The following is a 27,902-nucleotide window of genomic DNA, read 5'->3' as shown; positions in this document are numbered from 1 at the left end:
TCTCGTCCAAATCCTCGATCCTTTTTGTACCAAGATCCGCATATCCAAAAGCGTTCACCGCACGAAATGCACCGATCGACCTAACCCAACGCGCATAAACGCGCTCAGCGCTCAAAGAGTCGAGCTTTCGTTCCGTACGTTCAAATATACATTATAAGTTAATATATGAGAGATTGCCGTAGCTGCTCGAGGTTGTCCGTTTAGTATACCGGTTTCGGATAGTCTCTTCTGTACGGAGATTTCAAACGTTCGTAATTTCAACTCCGACTCCCAACCACGCTTCTTGCGTATTATCGGGCGAAACGTGAGCTCGAAGAATATAATTTTAAGTGGAAAAGAAAAGGAATGCGACAGTTCTCCACTTTCCGCGTTCCTGGTGATCGTAATCGCGTAATCGTTACGATGTATTTTGCGACAACGTAACGGTGGTTCGGATTACCGAGTTTCAGCCCAGACCGGTGACACGATCCTGCCTGTCTTCGGTTTACGAGCAACGTGTGTTTAGAGGAAACAAGAAACGCCCTAAGGGGAGTTCGTTGATCAGAGTTCGAAACTTTCGCTTCTCGTAGCCTCGATGGGAAGCAGACTCGATGCACGTTCGATAAATTTTCCGAGAAGGGGATAAAAATTGATTTTAAGATTCTTGAAGATTTCACCATGTATGGTGAACGTCAAGTATAATCCCGTTCGGGCTACTAATAAACAGCTTCATAGTTGCACTTGAGTATACGTATTTCATTTTATCGCTCGAAGACTACCGTATAATTCGATTGCCCCTAATAGTGGGGTAGTAATCGTTGAATCTTGCGTGCATATGAACGTGAATCTGCATTGTGTGTTCAAGAGAGTGACATGTGCGGACATGTGAACGTCGCGTGCCAGAATAGTTTCATCGAATAATACTCTTGTCCGAGATTTCAAACTTTATACTCGAAGGAGTTACCACGGGACAACAAAGATTAATTTCACTTAGTTATTGGTTATTGTCCATTACTTTGCAGAGAATAAGGACAAAAGAATGGAAAGTCCAGAGACTTCGCGCGAGCAAAGTCCCCGCGTATTGTTAAGGACCTCAGCTAGTGACACGTGTTGCGTCTACGTTCACGGATTCACGATGGACTCACGAGCGAGGGTCCAACTGCGATAATAAAGTAGATATGGCAGCACGAATGGTAAAGTCTGATTTCACTCGCGATACGCCGCTCCTCTTGCAATAAATTAATATCCCAAGAGCTAGTTGAAGGAAAGTGTGAAACGATGGTAGAGGTGTGTTGTATGAATGTGAATGACACGTGGTATAACAAGACTAACTATATTTAAACACAATAAAGAACGAATGTGCTTTCAACGTGTCTTAGATGCATTTCAAACGATATCTAGACGCGGTTCAGAGTGTTCGACCTTCTGTATGATCTTAACCTTTGTGTTTTTCTATGGCTGCTCCGTGATGTGAAAATGGATGAAAATGATCGAGATTGGTATCTCACCGAGGGTAACGTACGGGTCGTTCCGTGTCGAATCGATTACTTTTCGTAATCGAGGTCAGGGGATACGATGAAATTGAAATATTTCATAGTCCGCGTGAAATTAGGAAGGATCGGTTTTGTTGCTTTCGCGTTTGTTCAGAAATTATTTTTCTACCGCGAAAATTCTAAACAAATTCTTATCTTGAACATTTTTGATCGAGGTACATTGGCTTAAAATTCCGAAAAAATATACTCCGATTGTTTCGAGCTTCCTCTGTGAGATAAATAATGCACAGAGTGGATATTTCGTAATTAACGCGTCAATGAGTTGTCAAAGGTGCATTTCAGGTAACTGACCCACGATCTCGGCTGTCACGGTCCGTCGATCGCGCCGTTCTCGCGTTACATTATTACAACAAGGTGTAGAAAAAAAATTGAAATCAACATATCTGGCAGCTTGCATTAATTTAAACGAGGGGTGTAACCGGAATTGCCTATTCCGTATAATAAAACGCTTTAACGCGAATATATTCCGTCTCCCTCTTATCGTCCTTTCGTTCACCTAGAATCTTCGACATAGAAGTAATAAATCAAGTGGTTGTCGAGCAAAACTTTTGCCCAAAATAGCAATACCCCTGTAGGGGTCTCTATATTACCAGGTAGCGCGTTTGTAAGTACTTCAGTCCTCGAGGAACTTTCCGGTGGTGCGTTTCAGCTTCCAGTAAGTCCGTGAGTACATTTTCCAAGATGGCGCAACTCCATCGGTATTCTTCCGAGACGCGTAGTATACGTATCTCGCCAAATATTGTATTTGTCGCAACAGTGAGACCTAAGTGACGCTCTTGGTGAACTAGACGAGGAACAGAAACTTTCGTTAGACCTAGGAACGGACTACTCAATGTCTTCGCGAGCTAGAACGCTCTAGGATTGATACTATGCACAGCTGACGAGAAATCTCGTGAAAGAAATGCGGGTCTAACGAGCGAGAGTGCAAGAGACACACTTCGTTGCAGTTTAGTCATGCACATTGGAAACCTCACCTTCGCTCGGCTAGGCTATACCGATCGAAGATTCTCGTCAATGGTCCATGGTCTGTCCAACTATCGAAGAATCCCGTTGTATCGTTCTCTACGGACAACAAGCTCAGAATTCTCAGCTCGTCTATCTCAGGTACGATGCAACGGTAAATTAGGACGGTAGATTTTGCGAGCGTTGACCAGTTTCCCCGATCGTCTTATCCTTGGAGCGGTTTGGGTAGGCTCCGCGCGACTCTACGGTCAGTTATCGTCAAGGAGCGCGTCCTCAGCGTGTCGTCGTCGGTTTTCCAAGGTCCGCGGCGAAAACCGGTCACGGTTTCCGGCGCGGCATTTTAATCGCGCGCGGCACCAGCCTCTCTATCGCTTACGTATCGGCGCTTACCGATCTTTTCCACGGCGGTGAGGAGGAGGAGGAGGTGGCCGGCGGTTCTCGCTCGGTTTTTTCGCAACACGCGCCGTATTATTAATGGTGTCACGTATATGCCGGCGCGTACACACCGTCTCATCATGGACAGTAACCCAAGGCACAGGTAGATGGCAAGATTCCGCGGGAGTAGCATTCTTTCCGCTGATAAGAAACGAGGATACGAAATTACGGTGGTCGCGGCAAATTTAATAAAGCCCGAATTAATGTACCGCTGTTAGCTAAGAACGTTGTTTTCCTGTGCGATGGCGGCGGCCTCGGCATCCGATCCGCTTTCTCTCCCCAAAACTCCAGGGGGATGCAGCAACAGCGTCGGGGGGGCCCCCGTTAAATTGCGCAATATCCCGTATTATTACACGCACGATCCCGATACACGCGAAGAAAAGGTTATTAGCTAAAAGCGGTGTATTCGTTCGAACCTTATCGGTGCATAAACATGGCCGCGCGTGACCGCCATGCAAACGCGCCACCGTGTTGTCACGCGATCTCCCCGACGAATTTATTTGACCTTTGCGCGACGCAACGATCGTAACTCCCGTACCCCTTCTTCTCTGCTCTCGTTTCCCTCTTTTCCGGGAAATTGGCTACCCACGATCGACGAACCAACACGAAAACGTAATTTCGCTCGTCGTATCTGGCCTCCCGACGCTGATCCTCTCCTCCGAGACTGGTGTCTCCGGTGAATGCGGACACTTTTCCGAGAATTCACGACCTTCCGATCGTTTTTGCTTTTAAACTTGTCACCGGGTATCCAGGAACTTATTAACCGTCCACTTCCTTCGTTATGTTTTCTCTTCGATTAATAATAGCATCGTAGCATCTTCGAGGTTAGGTTCAAAGACGCCATGGCTGTTCCAGGTATCCGTCGATACTTTGTACAACTGCCTTTAGATCAATTTGTTTCATCACGTTCTAGTTTGTTTTACATTTAACTGGTCGTGCAACATCTTCGAGATTAGATTCAAAAGTAGTATCGAACCGTACCTCGATGTTTCGCAATAACGTTCTATTCGATGTACGATACGCACACTCAATTTGTGCAGTACCGACGTTGTCTGTAAAAATTTTTGCAACTTCCATCCAATGATTTTTAACGCGTTGCTCTCGATCGGCAATTTATCTTCGTTTTATTGGGTCCAGATTAGGTCCGATTTATCATTTATAATATTGGTGGAGCACAATATTCTAAACGCGACACGCACAGTGATCGTACCTGTGGATGAATTAATAATATTGGAGACACCTTCTGCAATCGCTACCAGATGGCTCGATAATTAATCTTCTTCTCGTAAGCTCAGCGTGGCACTCTTTCCTTTCTGTGGACGTAGATAACAGACTACACGAACTGAGAAAATGACGATAAAAATGTTTCGCAGCGACTGTCAATGAGAAGCAATATTTATTAGGTCTGGGTTATCTCTGGTCTATAATTTATAACATCGACGAAGCATAATGTTATAAACGCAACACAGTTAGCAATCGTGTAGAAATTAATAATATGGCGACATCTTCTGTACTCGCGAGCACATGGCATCTTAATTAATCTCCTTCTCCTAAGCTCGTGTCGCGGTGGTTCTTCTTTTCCACAGATGTAGATAACGAACCGCATTAAGTATGGAACAAAGTGGTAATAAAAATGTCCCGCAGCGAACGCCAATAATGAGCAATATCTACACGTGGCCGAAGCTAGGTCCTGCCCATCGTTTATAACTCAATACTAGAAACGCAACGCGCATAGTAACCGATATAAATTTTTCCATTTCTTTCGTCAGGTTTCGTTTCGCATCATTTATAATCGATTGGGCGATACCTTTGAAAATAGGTTTAGAAGCCGCTTCTGTCGTCTCGCTTTAACGCTATAATCTTCCGTTCCATCTACATCCTCGAAGATAGGTTCGAAAGCAAGTTCCGTCATTTTGCTTTTACAGGATAATCTTCTACTCCGTCTATGATAATACGCGTTACTTTCGTACACTTTCTCGATCGGTGTAATTAAGACCAATCAATTTGATTCAACAACGACACCTTCGGCACTTGCCACCGAAAGGCTACTCGACCAGTCTTCTCGCAAGTCGCTTAATTGATTCCAATGCGATTTCGTAACGGTAGACGGAGTTAAGAGGAAAGCTCTGTTGATCACAGGACCTCGTGGGTCTCGTTTCCGAGAAACGGCCACTCGATGCGTTTCGTGGAACACTCCCTGTCAAGTGTGTCTTCCCGATGATATTCCCTCGGAGAGAGTCGCTTGGAACGCGCTCGGTTCGGGGCGGTCGGGAATCTTCATTTTTCCAAGTTGGCCCCGCGAAAGCGTACAATTAACTAGAGGACGACCACACGCGAGCCTCGTAAAAGCAGCGTCGGTCCTCTTGCGCGTTCTCGTGGCAATCAGCGCGTTTCTTCGCGCACCGGCGCGACGATTAAGCGCGGAAGGACCAGCGAGTGGACAAAGACAAGCGACACACGAGAGGACGAGGACGAGCAAAAACTCAACGGCTAACGATTCGCGACTACCACACCTTAATGTCAGCGCTCGTAAATTCGGCTCGTTCTATTTCGGGCTCGAGTACGCCGCCGACTTTCGAGAGGTGAACGTCGAATCCTTTGCCGATGATTTCGCGCGGCTTCGTTTCCGATACTTCCTCGATATACGTACGAAATGATTTCGCTAACGGTGATTTTATCGATCGGGAAGAATTTCAAAGAAGTGGCGCCATCTCTCGTGATCGCCGACAGAGGGCCCGCTGCTCGACGATCCTAACCTAAATCTACAATTCTCCGTTGGCTGATTCTCGAATCATCGCGGAACGGTAGGTGAGCAATTAATTTCGGATTTTTGTAAACGTTTCAATTGTACATTGCCCCGTTTTGCAACGAGCGAACGAGACGTTTGTCTCGAACAAGGGCACTGTACGCATTCTTAGTTACTTTTACATTTGATACGAAATTAAGGAACGCAACGAGGCATCCAATTCTTTTAACGTACTTTTAAAAGTACACCATCCTTGTAGGAAATCCAAGTTGGAAACTACATCCACACGAGACACGTGGTAGAATATACTTGGCTGAAAATTATAAGTTTTCAAAGTACATTGTGCACTGTAACAGCCAACACCTGAAAACTTTTCGATTGTATCGCGAAAAGAACGGCCAATCCCGAGATCTCTAATTACCATGTTTCTCTAGAGACGCCACTCGTCTTCGGTAAATACGAACGTACAATAATTAAACCCCGGTAAATTGTAAACGCGATGGTACGTGTCTAAGCGAGAAAAAAAAGGTAAGAAAAAATTGACAAACGAGGTAACACGAGGAAAAAGATACTCGATATTATCGAGACTCGTAATTATCAATACGCGAAGTACGGTTAGAGAAGTTTTTCAAGTCGATCTCCGATACATACATCATCGCGGTACCAGCTATTTAGCATCGCGATGAAACACTCCCGTGCTCTAAATTCTCCATAGAACGATCAGGTTGAGAAGTTAATTCAGTCGGTGGATTCCGATCCTTTGATCGCGGTAGAAGCCCGATCCAGCGAGGCATCGGGCGAAACACAACGCTGGTATCGTTTTCTCGGAAATAATTAACGGGCCGCGATGAAGTGTCTTCGAGCGATGAAACGTCGTTCTGTGCGTTCCATGAAGGGACGCGTTCATGAGCAGGCGGCGACATCCAACGCTCGGCGAAATGACTTATTAGCGCGGTCGGTTTTCAGGCATCGCGAGAAAGAGGACAACAAGATCGAGAGGTTATTAGTCGCCCGGTTGTTCGTCTTTCGAACGATGACGACGCTGATCGGACGACTCTAGGCTGATTGTGCATCTGTCGGTTGATGAACGTTCGGGACGGGACGTTGAACCGTTCGCCGTTCCATTGACTGATGCGAGTACTCGGTTCTGGTGATTCGTACTTCCAGAAACTATGCGTATAAAACGAACGCGAACAAACGACGCGGGACAACGCGCGCGCGGGACATCTTCGAAAGATTTCACCAGCGGGCTTTCGACGTGAAAAATATCCTGTTATCCCAGAGAATGGGCAATTAGGGTCAAGCCACCAGTTTTTAACCGTTTCATTTTTAATCCGTTCGTATATTGGTTTCACGTGGATTTCTTTTTACGCGAGACGATTACAACGGTTAAAACGGTCTATTTGTGAACTCTTTTTTTTTTTCGCTTCTTCTTCCTCTTCTTTAATATATAACGGAAAATAACTGAAAAATTATTACGACCGTCCGGTGGAAAAAAAAATTTTGCACCGAATTAATTTACGATACACACCTGAAAGGAGCGTTTAGAGTTAATGGGACAGAATTTGTCGAAAGTGTGCACAACTGGTGACTTGACCCTAATGGCGGTTAACTGTTCCATGCAAAATGTAAGGAAATTGTGTTACTATGTGGACCGGTAATGTTGTCGCTATTCGCAGATGGTACGATGCTAGACGCTGTAAAAGTGTTACGGATATATCGAAACTTGGAGAAATTCTTTCCGTAGTTGCATCGACAATGGGTCAGATTCAACAGATGCATTCGCTGCACCGTTTCGGTTTACTTCAGGACAGTACTTCCTTCACGAATAGAGTTGTTGAATAAAATAAATAAAAATAAGATACCTTGTTGATTCTCCGCTGCAAACACGAACAGTACACCGACGTCGTATATTCTTAATTTAATTATTCGTGCGTTATTAGGGTAAAAAAGGAAACGAATAAGAATGAAACATTTGACTGGTTCTCTGTTACGAACGCGAATGGTCCTGTTGGGTTCTTATCACGATTAGACGACGCTGTTCGCGTATATAGAATCGTAGGTTCGATCGAGACTCGAGCTTCTTCGAGGTTATGAATTTCGACGGTGACATCCGGTTCAACGATCGAACAATAAGTCAGTCAAGTACCAGTCGAAACCCGTTCGGTCGATGAGTGCAGATTTACGGTACTGGGCCGAAGATTGCTTATTAGGGAGCCACGAAGACTATGAAATAGAAAGACCAGTGACAATTTGATAGATTGAGCTTTTTGTCGAGCGACTCGTCGTTAGGGCTGGCACCGGTGAAATTATTGGGTTTTTTGTTCGACGACCGGTCGAATAACTAATAACGAGGCGCATGCCTTCTTGCTCGAGACGCTGTCGTTGGTCGAGAATGCTCTATAGAAATCCACGGCCACGAGACAGCAAATTATGTAGCAGGGGAAGCAAATTTTGTCAAATTTTTAAAAAATCTGTATCTTTCGCGAGGAAAAGGACGCAATGGGTTATCTTTTTAACGCCGATAACGCGTTACGGTATTGTGAAGGTCGAAAGGGACTGTACCTGTACACGAGGGTCGAGTACGCGCTACTGACACAGATAACATTGCCTAGAATACGAATAACGAATATAGGAACGTTTGGAAAAACTATTTTTAACATCGTCGCTGTACAATTTAAATACCATAGGGTAGAAGAAGTTGTATAATATTGAGTGGAGCATTCCGAGCAAAAAATCTTTACTGAAAAGTCGAGCAAGAGTGCACGGTATCTCCTCGGGCGTTGATTAATTGTAAACCCCGAGATAGATCTCGCAAAGAACTGGCTTTTAGATTAATTGTTTTTCGATGGACCGCGCTTGTCCAGGTTTCATTTACGCTCGATAGCTAGCGTAATTGAAAGTCAAAAGGGATGCCCGTGTATAAGGTTCTCGTTTAACAGTGGCCATGGCAAATATTGAGGCTTAGAATCGCGTGCAGATGTAATCGATACCGCGGGTAATTAATTTCGAGAAAAAGTTGGCTCGATCGCGTACAAGTTGGAACGCGTTTCGTGCGATCGATCTTAACCTTTCCGCCGAAGTATGCGTCTAATAGGCACGCATGATCTTTCACTCGGTTTTACCGCGTACACTCGCACGGCCGCTTTTAATCGACGCGTTTCTCCCTCGAGTCTAATTTGCCATTGATTTACGAGCGATTGCTTCTTATCCCGCGTGGTATCGTTTCGAACTGTAACAATTCCGTAGGAACCAAATCTTCGAGTCACTCACATGGACTACATACTTCGACTTCCTTTGTTCGGGTACTTTTACGCTCGGTGAAATCGCTTCATCTTTGTTTCTTCCGCAGAACCTTCGTCGGCTTTATTAGCTCTATACGGAATGCAGAAAGTACTCGAATTACGCGATTCGTTCGTTTCGAAGCTTTCCGTGTAATTTTTGCTTTGTAAATTTATCGAGACGATCGAAAAATGCGAGTTCGTCGGCAGGAATTATTTTCTCCAGTTTATCCATAGAACTCGATAGATCACGGGTTAAAGTGAAATAAAAATTGTAACGTCTTTGTTAGATTTTACGATTGAAAATTGAAAAATGAGTCCGCAACGAAATAAAGATTGTAAAGTCCAGGTTGGAAAAGGTTGCTCGTAAAAATGAAAAAATTAATAGTTGGCAAAGTCGGTAACGTTATACGACCGTACTCGAAAGGTTACGGACTTTACAGCGACGAAATATTAGTAACGTCTGGACGAAGTCAAGTTACCAATAAAGTGAAAAAAGTTAACCGTTAGCGAAGTCGAAAACACGGTACGATTGTATCCGAAAGGTTACGAACTCCGAAAGAAAATGAAAACGAGAAGCAAGATCGTTAAAAGTTTGATTCGAGGAGAGGTTGCTCGCCTTCTCTCTCGTAGGGAAAGATTGTTGCGTCAACGTCGCGCAAACACATCACGGGATGCATTTATCTCGATTTTTTGCTCCCGCTTGATTTCCTCGCGTTCGTGCGTTTACGAGCGAACCACCGAAGGAATACCTACGGTGTCGAATTTTTATTTTTCCGAATAATCCATTTACTCGCGTCTTTGCGTACGGTGTTTATCCTCGGCGCAGTCGTTTATTAGCGAGCAGCGTGGCAAAACCGAGTCGCGTCGAAACGCGCTCGCAGGGCTGTTCGATTTCGTTCGCGTGAAACGCGTACATTAACGGGTTTACGGACGAATCGCTCGTTCCTCGAAACCCTCCGGTAACTCGTTTTCATTTTACTCGTCTTCAATTTGCCCCCTGTACTTGCGCGCCCTTAAATTTTATCCGCGCACTCGCAGCTGCGTTCCCGTACCTTTTTTCTCCTCGTTCTCGACTTTGCGCGCGGCACGTTTTTACTTTTTATCGAAAATTTAATATCACAGCTCGGATTTAATTGTCAACTTTAACGGGGAACAGTTTGCGCGTCGGCTCGTTCACGGTGATATTTACGCAAATTTTTCGAGATTCTATTGCCAGCAACCGAGAAGAATGCGTGCGAAATTATCCGTGTTACATTCAACGTTCTCGAGCTTGGATCGCGAACTTTCTTTCGAGCACGGATACAGTGTTGAAGAAACGATGGAAATTTGTACAATAATACAGTAGAGAGAACGGTTGAAAACAGTCGAACGATTAAACGCGATAAGTAAAGTTACGCGTAATACGATTATTGATAAAATCGTACATCTTGAAACGTATATACGTGTTTGTATTTGTACGATAATATTGCTCCGTTGGACGAGCGCGGTTCGAGAAGAGGGAAAGTCGACGATTTTCTCGTGAATAACGACTTGGGATTTTTGGAGCGATCTATCAAGGATTCGCGGTAAAAAGTAACCCTCGATCGGGCCAGGCGCATCTGGTACACGACTAAAAAATCCCAGTTTACGAGGTGATGGCAGTAAAACGATTTTATGGGCGCGAAGGTTCTCGTGGTCTTTGAATGTTTAATTTGGCCCGAAACAGTTCGAAAGGATAAAGATTCGGTACTCACGAGATCCGTCGATAAGACGAGATTTATGGAACAAGAATAATAATTGGTATAGAAGCTTGCTCGTTTTCTGTCAAAATATTTCATTTTCGTTGCACCGATACGTAGGTGTACACGCGTGTGGATTTTTTTTTCCCATTCCTGTGTACAATGTGTAAGAAAAAATAGTACGATAGTTTTCGTGCCTCGTTGACTTTGATATTTTTACATCATCACTCTAGACTTTTAATCGTCGACGAGAGCCGAACGTTCGAATACTCGGACAGCTCGTCGGAGACTGAAACGAGTCGCGGAGAGGACATCTTACGATCGAAGGGGGTTCGTCCGCAGAAAATATTTAATAAAAATTCCGAGTTGAAATTTACAATATCATAGTCCCATAGTTCACTTTCTGTGAACAATATCCGATACTCGAGTTTTGAGAATCTCGTCGTTGAAAATCTCCAGAAAGCAAAACTTCTTTCCTTCTTTCCTTGTTTCCTTCGAGGGAAGGGGTCCCGAAAGGATCGTTAAATCATCGATTTATCGTATAAAAGATAATACCGGTAAGCCCTTCCGCGCGGTGGTTGATATATTAAAGAATTTGAAACGGTGAAACGTATTTGGTACCGCGGTCGCGGCGGCATCGGGTTGCTCTCGACTCGCGTCGCTTAATTGCCGCTTAAATTCACGTTACACGATGTCAATTACGATTTCACGGGGAACGATTCACGGACAGTGGCATGCACCGAAAGGAATCCCGCTACCGGTCGTGTCCGTGAAAGTCGGCTAATAAAAGAGAAAAAATCATTAACTAATCATTAACTGTAACCATTTACCGGGCGACGAGGAGAGATTCAAAGAGGGACCGACGCGGTGACGAGGCAGCGACGACCGGTGACCAACGGCTAATGACGATGACTTTTTGTACGGGGGGCAATTTTTTTGCCGGGCAAAAGCCACTTTTCACTGCACGCCTCGGCCGCGGGAGCGCCTCCGTCCACGGCGCAATCTCTAATTACGGTTATTACGAAAATATTTCTCTGGCCGATCGGTACTTCCGTATTTTTTTGCGCGTGGATTACGACCGTCTCCTAGTCCGTGCCGCGTCGCGGTTTATGCTCCTTTTTTAACCACCACGGAAGATTGAATCGAGGCGCGGGAACGATCTCGTTCGATTAAACGGTTCCCCGCAAATTTGCGATACCGCTCCGCGATTAATTTTTGGACTCCTCGTTACGACGTTATTGTTCGTATCTTCGGCCGTGCTCGTGGGAGAACCGAGACGTTCCGTTTCGCAACGCGTAACAGCACATTAATGGGGTACTCGGTTTTTTCTTTTTTTCTTTTTTTTTTTTTGGAAGCTGAAATAAGTAGCAGTCATTTTTCTTGTTGGGAAGAAGCTGCGAAGTATTTTAATGGATAATTTTGCCGACACGTTTCCCCGTTTTCGAAGTTGTAGAAACTTTTGCGCGACGAAAAACTTTTTCTAAAGGGGAAAAAATGCATCGGTTCGATGTTGCATCATCGATCGTGGTCTATGCACTTTTTCGGTCAAACTTTAAAACCCTGTATCTCCTAGAAAGAGCACGATCTAATACCTTTCGTTGAAAACTAATTCAAAACCATTACGTCTCGTCTTCCCGAAACTTAGCACAATTTCAAAGACACGCGTCAAAAATTAAAAAGACGTCCCTCTTTTTTCCTTATAGTCCCTCCTAAATAACTTTTGGAACGAGTTCCTCGGAAAGCAAGTGTCGTAAATACAAATCGGTGCAATTAAAATTGCATTTACAAACTATCGTAAATGGAATTTTATTGTTCCCCACTTTCGCGTTATCGATGCCATAAAAAATCCTCGACCGTTTGTACCACGAATCTCGCGGTGCGTATCCCGGAGAAGAAAGAGAAACGCAATCACCGAATCGGATAAATCGCTACCATTGGAGGCATAGGTGAGCCATCTTTGGTCAACGGCGATTACACCGGTGAAACGATCGCTGTCAACTCTAAATCGGTTCGCGCGATCTCTCTGTTTCTCTTTGTCTCTCTCTGTTTCTCTTTGTGGAGGTATCGCGCGGCGTGTTGCTCCCGTCGAGCGTACCTCGACCGTGCATACGAAAGGGAACAATCGTGGGCGCGCGAAACAATCAATGCCGCTATATATACGCGTGTACGAGCGCGTGCGTGGAGTCGGTGCGCTAAATTAACGGGCGCGCTAATTTTAGCATCGTTCCGCGGCGGCCGCGGAAGCGAGATTAATGCCGCCCAGACGAGGGCGGTGAATTAAGGCTGATCCGTATCGTTAAGGACAGGCCAAGTTTGATACGAAGGGCAGCACGGGACCGCGAGAGCCGAGCGCGAACGATCTAATTAAACGTCGGCGCAATTAGATTCCGACCGGGCGGACGTTCTACTTCGCGCGCGATACGACAGTCCCGACCAGGAAACTTTCGAAACGCTAATTACTTCGTTTCTACTTTTCCTCGTTTTCGACCGCCGAGAAAGAATCCCCCTTTTAAACTGCAGCCCCCTCCCCCGACGCGAGCCGATTTCAACCTCGATCCTACCTTAGACTTACCGCAGTGCACGGATAAGCGAAACCTTTCGAACCGTATGTACGCGAAAACTAAATTTAGCTCCTCGATGTCGGCCCGTCCGAAAATGCGACGATCGGGATCGATCGTTTCACCGTGCATTCGCCGATGCATATTACACCTGATTCCGTAGCTAATAAATTGCTCGATAAGTTTCGTCGTTGGATAAGAAACGGAGCTATTAGCTTCGTTGTTTTATTTTCTCGAAGATGGTACCACCGTTCGACGAACACGCGTGAAAGTGTCATAGCGTTTTTTTTACAATGGCAGAAACGACGAAACTTATCGAACAACCTAGTTCGTATATACCGTGGAACACATTTTTGTATCCTGTGCAAAAATAATCCAAACATTTTTATTTGAATACGAGTTTTTTAAATTCGCACCCTTATCGATACCTCGGACGAACGATCGAGACGAAAGTAGGCTAGTTCGCTGCGCGAGCGGTGTATTTCTTTGTCGGTACATATTTGGAACTTGTATCGACGCGGTCGTAAAATGGACTGCTCGCAAATTTTAGAAATTAGAATGTTTGCTCGCAGTTCTGTGCCACGAAGCGCTAACTTTATGCGTACGGTCTTTCAGACCCGGCTGCTTTATGAGTTTAGGATGGACGAAATTGTTCCCGGTAAAAGCTCGATGTATTATTACGGATCTTGTGTACTTCTTGTGCAAAATTCGATTTAGTTCCGACGGTGTAGCCATAAACTTAAAAAGTGTACCCTTTCGGGTTTCTTTTACGTTTCTTTCTAAATTTGTTTCTCGAGAGACCTCGCGAAAAATCCACTAAAGGGAAATTGTGCAAAAAAAATATAAACGAAAGAACGAAAGTTATCGGTGTCGAAGATCCACGAGTGAGTGTAAAAAAACGAAGTTGGATTAAAATATGGCGCGGCACCGATGAGAATGATCTAATCATTAATCGAGGTTCTTCGAGCGCAACACGAGCGAAATAAATTTCTCTCGCGAAAAAATGGGCGAACAACGAAATATATTTAACCTATTAGCGATAATTGCACTCACTAACGAAACTTTCAAACTCTGAGATACGTTACTATCGTTTGGTTCCGACCAGAGCCGTGTTTAGGTACTATAGCGCCTGGAGCAACAATAAAATACACCGCCTTCCGCTCGTTCGTTTTGCAGCAGATACGCATATACGAGCGTTCGATTCCATTGTCGTAAGAAAGTTTTTACGCAAACTGTGTGGACGATAAAGCATTAAAGTAGTTGATTAAATTTTTGTTTATTTTTACGAGTGCTTGTTCTCACCCTCGTAACAACGGTCAGAGGCGGTAGGGTGCCCCCTTGCTTCGTTACGGTCCTGCTCGTAACGTATCATACGCGTTGCAAGTCACGATTGTTAAAAACATTCAGCGCGAAGCGCTTAAGTAGAAATCCTTAATTACCTCCGATCCTTACAAATACACAGGATATCTGTTTCATCTCTGTACGGTGGAAAGTTTCACAAAGAGCCGAAGATATCAAAAATATATTCTCGAAAAAATGTTTAACACCAAAGACAGCGTTATAAATAATTTTTTCAGCTCAGAAGATACACTTCGGTCGAAAGTAAGTCTCGAAAACAAGCTCCATTTAATAGAAACCGATATCATTATTAAGCTTCATTTAATAATAACCGATTAATTTCGTATAATCTACTTGAGGACTAATTTTTACAATCGATCGATATTAATCGATCGATAAACTGTCCACGATTGTAACGATTCTATTCCACCGTATCAGAATAGAAGCAACGTATCCCGTAATCTCGAATTGGCCCGGTGGTGCGCCCTATACGTTCACGGCCCTGGTTCCGATAGCTAACCCGTGGCGTTCGATCTCGATCGCTTAGGTTCCTCGGGTTTTCGTACCTCACGTGGGTAGCCGGGCATAAATTATTCTTCGGCTTGCCAGAGCGGCGCATTTAATTGTGACAACGAGATTGATCGCTGCCGCGACTGCTCGGCCCGTGCGCGCCATTAATATCGCGGGACGCGATTTACGCGGCGGGATAATGCATAATCGAGAAACAAAAGTCGGCGCATTGAATACACCCGGGACGCTTGGCCGTTATTAAGTATTATATTTAAATCATTTGTTGGCGGGCCGCATCGGTGCTAACGAGGGGGCCGCGACAGCGGCTTAACGAGGTGCGCGCGCGCGAGCGTGCGCGAACGTGCGCGAACGTGCGCGAGCGTGCGCCTGCGCGTTCGCGAGCGCCCACGCGGTTTTATCGTTTCAGGGTAAGCATCGTTTCGATCTTGACGAATGACTGCGTCCCCTCTCCGCCGCTCCAACCCTCGCGAGGCGCAGCTCGCCTTCCACGAACGTCAGTTGCCATTGTGACAAAACTGTAAATTGAATATCGATCGTCGTGCGGGTTTCTGTGTCATGTCGTCGCCCATTAAACACACCCGTGTTCCAGCCTCGTGTTTCCGCAGCTCGAAAATGAGTTTCGTGGACGAAACGATCCGCGTCCACGATCGAACGACGTCGATCGATTAACGTTGCTCTACGAGGAACGATTCGTGTCGCGCTTCGGTGAAAGTCTGCGACACGATATTTTCGGTGATTGTTCGCAGGGTAACTTTGACGAAGAATACGAGGGGCGAGACGATGGTGAACCGTCAGGGTGGAAGATGTCTCGGAGACTCGAGTTTTAGGAAACTTGTCCTGTGAATGGAGAGATGGATCACCATGATCGACCGAGCGATTTTTCAGAGGAATTCAACTTGGACGAATAAAAGTAGAGGCTTTTATCTTTAATACGATCTCACGTGGACGATCGTACGACTATTTTCCACAAAGTTACGGCGTTTCGAAGTCAAGTGTCCTTGAACTTTTGATCCGTAACGCAGATCCAAGAACTAAACCGCAAATATTTTATTCTCGTATCTCGAGTATCCCCGTTAAAGTTTCGCGCGGTATTCGCGACACAACTTTCTCTTTACTTTGTAAAAATAATCGACTCGATCGATAATTTCTGGGCAGGTGACAACGAGTTTTGACAACGACACAGCGAACGTGACTCTTTATTAATATCATAGACAGGCTCGTTATCGATCGCGTGTAACAATCTGATCTTGTCTCTGTACAATTTCTCCCGACAACTTAATCTCTGGCACGACGACACGGTTTGCGCGACATCGAGGTCCCCGCTGGCGCGCATACTTCATCGAGCGTTTATTCAAAGGCCTAGGAAGGGAGGTTGGCACGTGTTCGCCGCTCGCGGGGCGGAAGAACGACATCACGATGCTCGAACACGTACGAAAGAAGCCGATCTTTCGTGTCACGGCGCGAATTTCACCTGTGTCACCTGCCGGCGACACGCTACATCGATGAAATTACACGTCCCCGAAGAAACACACGCAGCCGGATTATTACCTCGCGATTATTGATCTCGACAACGAAAGGTGTCGCACTTACTTCGGTTCATTGGATACACATCGTGCCGATCATCGTTCTTTAACTCTTTACCAACCGCCCGAATTACGCTCGACTTAACCTTAATTCGTACTTCCGTTCGGGTATCCACTCGGGACGGTTGGGTGTAAAGTGTACGTTAGGTGAAACGTTTTTAACTTTATATCAATACAGAGAGATTGAAAAATAGACCCGAAGAAAGGACCAGAGTCAAGGAACTGGCCACGTGTGCTTCCTAAATGGCGTTACGTGCACTTACACTTTTAGAATTTCTGTAAAAGGAGGGAGGGGGTATCAATGTGAAATTTGAAACAAAAATTCACCGTGTCTTCCTACAATCGTTCGTTGAGTTTATCATCGACAAGTTTCGTCGACGCTGTTCTCAATTCCTTAAACGTCGAGTAAATATCATTGCTACGTTTCCTCGAGGTTTGATCACCTCGTGAAAATGATCACGGTACACGAATATCGGGATACGAGAAAATTCTTTGTCTTACCGTGCATATTGTCGGAGTTTGCCCGTGAATCTTGCTGGTGTCGAAGAAGTCTGGAGCCTTTGGCATCTCCGAGTGCGTCCTGGAGGATAACGGCGACGAAGTGGGAATACCGCTGACATTCGGCACGTGGGTCGTGGGCAGTGGCGTGCTGAGTGGGAAATCTGGTCGGAAGAACCACGTTGGCCACTGTAACATCGATTTAAAAAATGTTGTATAAGCTGAAACACTGCGACGATCGCAACGTTGCTGCAAAAGTTCGCTACTGCGAGTAAAACTACACTACAACTTTGAAACAACAAGTTAAGTTTAAAATTAACTTGCAAACGATCGAAATTGACTCGTCTAAATTGTTACGCTGAGATTCAAAAAATTAAAAAGTATGCTTGTAAAAACGAACGATATAAAACTTTGGTTCAAAATTGAAATGCGACCACGACAAGATGACAAATTTCTTAGATGAATTAATATTCTTTTACGAGAAACGTACACGTATATATAAGTATTCGAAGCTTAAAGGAGCTATCATTATTGTTATTCTCCGAGTGAAAAATTCACAAAGAAGTTCGAAAGTAAAGGACCCCCTCGGTTCAATATTATCTGCGCGAAGCAAGCAATTGTAGCGCGAGAGAAATTGCCAAAATCATTTACGAGGACGATAACCATCGATGATCCCGAAAGCCTCCAGAAACACCCAAGAAGAAACGTCGATAACATCCGATAAGTGGTCGGATGCCTGGACCGATCGCGACCTCCTGCACCACCGTGGTAAAAGATTGCCTCAAAAGGATTCAGTTTCAATGTTCGAGAGCCAATCTCTCGTTACGTGTACGCTCCGAGCGCGAAATGATATCCGAATATGGGAAAAAACCTATTAAAAAAGGTTATAACTCAAACGACCGTCTTCGATACCTCGAGGGACACTTTATCGCGAAGATAAGGGGTGGAAAACAGGGAAAAAGGAAAGGAACAAGATACCACGGAAGAGACATCGGCGTTATCGAACCCTTTCGGACAATCGAGAGGACTTTTTCGAGCCGTTGGATCGTTTGCCTGTCATCGATCGGATTTCCTGGCCAGCGTAGAAAAAGGATCCCCGGCTCCGGACACTTCTGCGTTCCAGCGCGCAGATAAAACTTTTACTACGAGCAGGGAGTGGATGAGGGAGGGGGGAGGGCAGGAGGACCCAGGCATTAGTGTCGCCGAGTGAATATGAACCTCTCTAAGATAGATGACACAAGCCCCTGACCCTGTAAGAAGCGCACTCGCTTCGAGGTCACCGTGCGTGTGGTCCATTGTAAGTTGTTCTTACAGAGGAGCCCAGGGAGAGGATGAAAAGAAGCCACGGTGTGTTCCGTTCACCGTGGTACGTAAAGACCTTTTGATCGTCCTGGCGGACCAGACGACACGAATTCCGCGCGATTATTCCGTTGATGCGTCTCGACAAAACGGCTGCCTTCGGTGCTCGATGCGATCGCCTCGCGATACAACACGGGGGCGCATTAACCCCTTGCCGCATGCTCTCTCGTACTGCGTGCATACCTCTACACTTTCCGATCCACGAGAGAAAGTACGGTGATCCGAGAAAAATCTCAACGAAATTTCCTTTACGGAAAAAATGCAACAATCCGACGTACTTTTACTTTTCGGTCCATGAGACTGAGAAGGTATCGTAATCCGAGGAAAATGTACAATTGTTTTCACGAGAATGGAAAGAAAAATTTGTCTCGATATGCGTCGAATCTATTCTAATGGAACTTTATCCTCAAGTTTGGTATTCTAGTCTCGAAACCAAAATCAATTCGGAGTAAGATCCTTAATTAAAATTCGTAATTAAAATCCGTTGGTCTCGCAAGGAGAGAGCACCGGTCCGATCCGAAGGAAAGCAATGGCGGTGCATCGAGCACGTCGCTGGAGGATAGTACGAATCCGCTCGTGGCAGGAGAATCTTACGTCACGGAGTGCCGTAATATCGCGTGTTTCGGTTATTTTCGAGCACGGAGATAGAGGAAGCTCGATTGGTCACGACACGGCGGAAAGTTAGCGGCCCTGGCGCCGAAGGGATGAGGGGGGGGATGGGCGAGGGCACGGTTTCGGGGTGGTCTGGCGAATGTCTCTTGTCGTTGGCTCGCGGGAGTTAACGCCAAAACCGAAATAACAAACTCCTAAACTGCGTGAGTTAACGCCACCGCGTCGGGGTTTCGACGCTCTGTTATTTTCCGTTTATCGCCCGCCATTCCGTACACCAGCGGACGGTTTACCGTAGACCTAACCGCGTAACGGAAATCGTTCCGCCCGACCTTGGTAAAAATGTATCAACGAAGAACGCGCTGACCGGTGTCCCAGTTTCTCGGTCTTCTCGACGCGTCTGTGGTCGGCGCGTGCACGGCTCTATTTCTATGTGTATACGTGGCTCGTACGTTTCTCGACTCGTTGAAGCGAAATTTTCAAGTCGCTTTATCGCGGCCGCGAATACGGACGATATCTCGGAAATGGATGCTCGAACTTTCAGAGTTTACGAAGTCAAAAGGTCTTACGTCTGGAAAGACTTTCCGAGTTTCGAACACCTGACTGCGATACCCTTTCGACGAGAATACCTAGACAGTTCGTGGAGAGTCGATTTTTTACCCTTCGGGATATTCGAGAATATGGTGGCAGAAATAAGTCGAAAAGGTGGAGGAATATTTTTTACACCGGGCTTTCTCTTCGGGAAAAAGCAAATTTAAATATACGCGGGTCACTCGCATCTTTGCGAGCCCTGATTCAAGATAATTAATCGTATAAAAATAATATTTCTGGTCACAAGTTTTCGGTTGCGCGCATTGTGTACCAACGTGAGAAACGTTTAGAACGAAACGATCGAACATACGCTTCGAAATCAATTTTCCGATACGAGATGCAAGAAAAAATGTTATTCTCGTTTCTCTTTGGTGATTGTTTCCCAATCTCGAAGCGAGTAAAGTAAGTTCGAAAAGTTTGGCCACTTGTGCGCATCCTGTATTTTAGTTGGCACTTCGAGCACGTATAGTACAAGCAAACCATTATGAATCGAGCAATTATTTAATTGTTTATACGGAGAAACGATCTCTTCCTCTCTCAAAACATTCGGCGATTCGTTTCATATTTAGGTTAGGTCTGGAGCAAGCTCACGCCGAATGTTTTGCAGGGGATCGCGATCGTTTCCTCGTAAAAACGAATAAATAATTAAGTTTCAATTTTTGTTTGTAGTATACAAACTACAACTGCAAACTGCAAACTACATTCACCGCGTCTCGATAGATACAGGTTAGAAATTGCTAGGAGTTTCTTTCTCGGAGATCGGAACGACAATATTTTAATTGAAATTCCTCCTTTCGATTTTAATGGTCTACGAAATGAATTCTGACGAAATATTCGGATCGCGCGTGAATCGGTCCGAGCAAGTATAGTTTCGTCGCCGATATCCGGACACGCCACGTGTAATATCGGCGGACTATTTTTGTACGAGTTAGGGGAAACGTGGCGCGGGATTTTTCAAATTCCATCCCCGCGAGTCACCGAACAGTCAGCTGTAACCAAAGTAGACGCTTCGCGTGGATCTTATCGGGCCGAAGAAAAATATTTGCGTTGTAATTAATCACTGGCCCCTCTGCGACGATCTTACGACAGGATTCCCCGCCACGATCATAATCGTGATCTACGAAGGGGGGTTACCCTTTTACCGCTACAGTCAGCGATCCGAAAATAGCGAACGGCGACGTAATTCTTCTGGAGACGCGAGTGCTTTTTTTGTAAACACGCACGCTTTTCTATTTAGGACGATACGATGCACAAATTTATCTTTATTTGGATTATTTTAAATTTAGATTCGGTGCATATTATTCTACGATAAAAATCAACCATTGTCCTGTAATATAAAATATCGTACTACTATAATAGGGTCTAGAAAATATCATATTGGTATACCGGTAAATAATCTTCCGAAAATATAGCAACGACTGTAGAAATTACTAGCTCTGCGAGCGTAGATACTCCAAATTGTTCTGGCGAGTACGTAATTTTTGAAACTGTACATAAAAAAAGAAATATTGAATCGGGTTACGTCGAGACTTGGTCGGATATTTTTGAGATCGCTTCGTATTCTTGAAATAGAAATTTTGTAGTAAAAACTTTAAACGACACCATGATAGTTTTGTTTCTAGGTTAGTGTACCGTAGAAATGCTTCTTAATCTCGATACAAGCGGGGAAAATCAGTCGATCGGGGATCAAATGATAAACATTGCAGCGGAGGGGAATAAAAAAAAGAAAAGAAAACAGGACAGAGATTACCATCGATACGAACTGGTCGTTGCTTACTCTTCAATTTGACCCGGAGGATCCGCACTTCGTACGTAATCAGTAATCGTCGCTTAAGAATCATTAAACGGGCCCACGGCGTAATTACACGGCAGGACAGATTGCACGTTTCGAGGACGGTGTGGTTATCGATTGCGATCGACGAAATTGATTCGCGGGGCCGAACGGGGATCTTTTCGATCGGGGGACGATGTAAATCGGGACGAAGACGTCTGTGAACTGGATCAACGAAAATACGCGATTCCTCGGAAACGGTAGACGCGTAAAATTAATAGCGTAAACTATGGGGATCTATCGACCGTATCGCGATAGATCGACGTTTAGAATTCCTCGACCGTTGGCATATTGCAACGACCTCTTCGAGACACTGTTTACACCTCGCGTTACATATATTTCTTCCGATACGGTGTAACGCTGAAAAGGTTCGATACGCAACGTTAATAGGAACACGTGCTCGGTTAAAAGCTCCTCTCGTCGACACGTTGTCGCGATTAGAATAAACGACACGGGGCACCGAGGAAGGACCTTGCGGGTGAATCGAGAGTCGATCGTGCGTCGTGCTCGAGTGGTTCGAAGACAACAGGACCCTAATTGTAGGTGAAAATTACCGAGCCCGTGGTATCGCTTTCTACGAGCCACGCGAAGAGAGAATGACGTGCCATCGCGTCGTTAGCATCCCCCAGCGAGGACTTTCCGTACGGAGAGGGCTGATTACGCGTTTTACCGAACATTACGCTCGCGACGATGCAATCCCGCGACAGGCATCAATTTCGAGGTGGACACGCCACCGGCACGACGAAACAGCTACGCCTAAAAGCGACGAGGTTCAGGCTCGTGTTCGACCTATGCAAATTCCGCGTGTACACGCTTCCATGCGCCCGCTCGTCTCCGAGACACGGCACGAGACGAACACCGAAACCTCGATCGATCCTGCTTCTCGATAATGTCGCGGATACCTTGTTGCAGAGGTCGCAGACGGATATTTCCCCTGTCCAGCCGCGCGATCACGCGCCACGATACCGAGCCGAGGATCCTTCGCGTTTTATCACGTTGGACGTAATGGCGTTTCGGCTAGTCATTTTCGAGTCTCTTAAACGCGGATCATTGGCTTCGAAACTTAAACTCGGACACGTCGAGAGAGTTTGTAACTGCGGGTACCAGAGGGGAACGTTTCATTCGGTTTGGAAATTTTCAGATATATAGATGAAAGTAGGGGTTAAGGGTTAAATTTTATTCTTTCGTTACGAATGTCACGTTGGACGTAATGACGTTTCGGCTAGTCATTTTCGAGGCTAGAAGACGAGAAAACGCGTGGTTGTGTACTTTGATCAAGCTTGTTAAAAACAGGTACTCCGCTACTACGGGTGAAACTTTTTTGGTAATAGACGAGAGCAGAGATCGCAAAATCTTATCGATTCTCGTAGCAATGAATAATCTGCCTTCTTCTCCGAGCGTACGATTCGCGGCTAGTGGTACGTAGAAGCGATATTTGTTGGACAAATTGCTCCGCTCCATATGTGTACCCGTGAACGATTACACGATCCTGTAGAGAATACCGTGAAATTATATACGTCCAATGTAAAGAAACGAAAAGTGTCTTTAACATTGCTCGGGAACACCTCGAGCGTCGAGGTTCCCGACAACCTGTTACTCGTAACGAGAAAAAGGGTAAAAATGATTGTAAGTATAGCCACGGGTGAAAAAATCAGTACCGTCGGAGTAGGATCGCTCCGAGGTTTATCGGTCCAGGTGGTTTCTGAACTCTCACCGGTCCGCGGTTCGTTTCCTACGGTTCCTACGACCCCGCGATACGTCTTCCGCCAAGTGTACTCGATCATCGAGACCGAGAAACGATCGTTAGACGAGGCGGTTATTCGAAGAATTCGCGCGTTACTTTCCAACGTGGATTGTCAGGGCGTCTCGTGTTCGTTCACGATCGTCAACCCACGGATATCTCGGTGATCAGGAAGCGGCGACTCCGACAGCTGTGATAATTAGTCCGTGGTGGCTGTGTACGCCGCTCGACCACGAAGAGAGCTGGGCGTAGGTACGTGTAAGTACGTCGACGATCATCGCGGCGCTCCATCATTCGCGTCATTAATACATTGCCAGTGACGGGGAGCGTTAATCTTGGCTGCCACGAAAAACAATCGACTGGCTCATGAAAGTTTCAATGTATCACCGCGTCGCGGAACAGCACGACGTGTTCGGAACTCTACGCGGTATCTATTTTCGACGCAGCCTCGAACGGTGCAGCCTCTTTCTTTCGGACGGTTCTTGGCAGATGCCGTGGGATGACGATGATGGAGAACGAGAGGTGGGTACTGCCGAACGAGTGGGAGGCGCGGGTGGGATCCGAATGTACATATATATATATATATTTTCAAACGAACTTACGCCGATGAGTCGCGTTAAATCCCACCGTTCGACCGTTTTGCGCTTCTCGAGCTCCGTCGGTCCATCGATCGTTTTGGCTTCGCTACTTGTTGATTCTCCGACCGAATCTTTGTTCTCGATGCGATCGTGTTCTTTGAAATACACCGACAAGTCGCTCGGAACGTCTTCAACGAATTTTCGGGGAGAAAATTTCTTCTTGCGAACAGGTACTCGATTCGTTCGTTACGTTTCCCGCATACTTGTCACTCGTTCCTGTTACGATCCTTGGTCGTGCCACGATTGAGTCTTTCTGGACCCAGATGAACCTTAACATTCTTCGGTTATACTGTCGGTACGTTTTTTGAAAATTACGAAAATTAGACCCAAGCACGGTCTCCCCGGTAGTTGTGCAAATTTTTGTATCGCGTTGGCAGAATGTTTTCGATCAGAATCGAAGTCCGAAGACATCTCCACTGTAACGTTACGGACTGTTGGAATTTTCCTCGATTCATCACCGTATGTATCTACAGCACCAATGATCGGTACAGGATGCGATTCTAAGAAAAAGGATCTCTAAGATCATTTTTACTAACCCCGAACGATCTTGCGTTATAGGTGATTATAAATTATAAAAGTATAGCTTTCTGTTTAAATACACTCGTAGTGGTAATTCTCTAACTTTGCATTAGAAGGATATCGAAAAGTTTGAAACAACAACTACAGTTGGAATAAAAACGAACAATTGCTCTTGACCGTCGGGGAATAACTCCCAGGGTATCGTTTGACCAGCATCCTGCTCTATCTCTTATCTTCTTCTGCAATCCTGCAGACGTACGCCCTTTGTTTCCCGACTGGGGCGACAAGAAACGACAGTAGGCAATCATAACGGTAGGAGTCGGTACGAGAAGGTGACCTTGACCGGCCAATTGGTTTTGTCTGAACCACGGTAATAGCTACAGTAGTATCGTGTACAGATCGAGCTCCTTACGCTGCTGTAATCCCTCTACAAGCTGCATTTTGATTGTGTAAAGCGCGTCGCGTGTAATGCGGCGCTAACTAACATCGATGTTTATAATAATGGTGGACAGGGTGGGGAGAAGCTACCCAAGTCCATGAATAGCACCGAGCTAGAACTCCTCCGGATGGTTGTTGTGCAGTTACAACTCCGAGAAGTCTCCTTCGGATACCCTCTGAAGGAAGTCCAATATTATTCGAAATAATCTCGATACTTGCATTGGCGGCAGGTTACTTATTGTTATTAACAAATGAAATTGCAAACGGGAACGTTCCGTTTGAAGTAAAAGTAGTTCGTTCCTAGGATACCAAAAGTTACGCAAAGGTAACATGTACCATAGTGAGAATATTCTCGTATAACTTCCGTTTTACCTCCTGCCTCGATAATTGCGCAAAATCTTTCCCGCGCAATCATCCTCGCAAGATCCTACTTCGTTCGTGACAAATCCTACAGTCCACCTTCACTTCGTCCACTGTGCAAAACCTCGAGAATAAATAATTTTGCAATATATAAAATTAATATTACGCAACATTGAACAAGAACTCGTAAAAATTATCGGTTTCCTTTTTGTAAAATTATCAATTATCGTATCTAAAAAGAACAAAGTATAGGGGACTTTTCACGAACCTCGCGAAGTGATTCTCGCGTAACAAGCGAAGCGTAGAAGGCGTACCTCTTCAATTTTTACGTCGTGGTGAAAATAAATGACGAAAAGGAACGTAGCCAGAGGATTCTCGGCTCGGTTTCGTAACATCCTGAAGGTTCGGTGTACAGCCTCCGCGAGCTGGTGGTCGGAGTACGGACGACGAAGGTTAAACGCGGCTAACGAGCATGAAATTCGAGGGACAGAAGGGACACGGGTTTTTAACGTCGCGCGACGGATATACACGCACGGAGGCGCGCAGAGGCGCGTTGGTAGGTACGGTTTTCAATCCGGGCGGTTTAAACGGCCAGTTAACCAGCTTTATCAGATAGAGTCTGGCCAGCCGGTGTGACACCCAGCGTGTCGCGTCACGCGCGTCACAGGCTCGTGACTCTGCGCGGCGACATCCGCGCGTCGGTGTCCACGCTCGCGCAATCCGCTTCGATGTCGGTGCGCGCGTGCGACACGCTACGCGCCGCCCACTTCGTGTCCCGTAATTACCGGCGACAAAGCGACCAGGCCATCAGCATAACGTGACAACGGAACAAGCCCTCGCGTCGCGCGGATCGGCCACGCACCACGACAACGAATTAATTCGAGCCCGGGCACGGTCTCGAGCGGAACGATTACGATCGCTCGAGATAGATTATTTTATCCTTTACCGCGAGGATACCGTCCTCCACCGGACGAAATTCGTAATGCATCCGACGAAAATACGATCCTCGTGGTTCTCGACACGGTGACCTAACCTCTTTTCGCTCCGAGTTCCTTTCCCGTTGCTAAACACGCACGATGTATTAAATGTATTTCGTGTTCCATTTTACGTAGAATATATTTAGAGTATAAGAATATGGATACATGTTAATTTTAGCTATTTGGTAGAATATATGCTATTGAGGTTAGGTTTGCTTTGCAACGCCATGAACATTTCAATTGTTGAGAGGCAAGCGTTATTCGTTTAGAAGAGATAAATAAAAACTGCTGACAAGGTTGTACTTTTCAAATTTCAAAAGTCATTCGTATTTCTTTAATAGGATTATATATAATGTTACTTATATGTAATATTATGTACTTATATGTATTATCGTCTTAGAGTCGAGGTTAGGATCGATCGATCGATCTACGACAGCGCGGCCTTTACCCGATCTCGAGAGCAAAAATGTAGAAACGTACGGGAATAAAAAGGTGAAGTTTACGAACGAATAAAATAGTCGAATAAAAGTAGAAAGAAAAAAAAGATAGGAATCGGCACGGGGCATCGTTGGATAGAGAACGCGATAATTCAAGACAAGTCCAGCGCGGTAAATCCCGGCGCAGCTGCGCGAGATGGGGGGAGATTGACGTTTCCCGGCGCGAAACATAATTATTATCTTTCTCGGGAGACGTATGGGAAAATTCAAGCGCCAGCGCCAACACCGCCTCGTCACCTGCGAGCGTAATCAATCGAGTGGACGTGAGTCATAGTCGTTTCACGGGGTCTCTCTCGCAACGGCCTCGTCGCCTCGAGATTACTTTGTATTACACTCGAGCGACGCTGGAAAACAAGAATTTTCCTCGAGAGCGAATGGTACCTCGTGCACGGCCTCGGTTATTGGCTATTAACGCACTGGTCACTGGATATATTACGGCTATTATAGGCTCTAAGCATATAAATGGCTGCTTACGCGGCTAAGGTAATAATACAGAGTTCAATGTTATATTATAAATGTGCGCACTTAGTCCACTTTACGGGTGCCCGATAAGAGTCGGTCTTCGCCAGAACTTTTAGCTTCCGCTTCCGCAATTTTCTGTCCGACGCTGAGGGCCTCGTCCGCTGAAACGATCCTCGCGAGGAAATTAGAGAAAGGCTTAACGAGATTCGAAGCGTCTTTGCGCGGACTATCGGCGTTACGAGTATTTTCCAAATTTATTTATTCGTCGAGAGAAATTAACGGGAATTGACGACGGACGGTTTCTAATTTTTCTCGATGCCGCGTGTAGGTACACTTTCTCGCGTAAATTCACCCCTCGTGTACAGTACGAAAAGTCAAAGTACATCCTAACGTACAAAAATACGGGTAGAAAAGGTTTCGAATAACGAACAAAAGATGAGCAACTTTCTGTCCGCTACTCGTTGAATAAAAATCAGACTTTGAGTTACAAAATTAAATATTTCGCGATAAAAAATTCATCCGTCCCGAATGTGGCCAAGAGGTTCCATTCTACCGAAACTTTACACCTCGGGTTTTTGTAGAAACCTGTAAAACGACCTTGAAACGACCTCGAGGTCTCGATCCACCGACTCTGCGGATATACCCCTTCTGTGGTATTTCTATGGTGTTCGTTCGTTCTAAAATTACCGGTAAG

The 27,902-nt window shown here is 45.5% G+C and overlaps 1 protein-coding gene across 1 annotated transcript in view; it reads right to left on the bottom strand.

The window, feature by feature from the left end:
- LOC143152595 (uncharacterized) overlaps window positions 1-27,902 on the bottom strand; it is a 373,342-nt gene that overhangs the window by 318,606 nt on the left and 26,834 nt on the right. Inside the window, exon 2 of the mRNA XM_076322893.1 lies at window positions 17,190-17,375. Within this exon, the coding sequence (XP_076179008.1) occupies window positions 17,190-17,375 (186 nt within the window). The remainder of the gene's footprint in view (window positions 1-17,189; window positions 17,376-27,902) is intronic.

The sequence above is a fragment of the Ptiloglossa arizonensis genome, chromosome 11 (genome assembly GCF_051014685.1).
Source record: "Ptiloglossa arizonensis isolate GNS036 chromosome 11, iyPtiAriz1_principal, whole genome shotgun sequence".
NCBI lineage: Eukaryota > Metazoa > Arthropoda > Insecta > Hymenoptera > Colletidae > Ptiloglossa > Ptiloglossa arizonensis.
The sequence above is the reverse complement of the archived record's forward strand: the minus strand, read 5'-3'. Positions and strand labels throughout refer to the sequence as shown.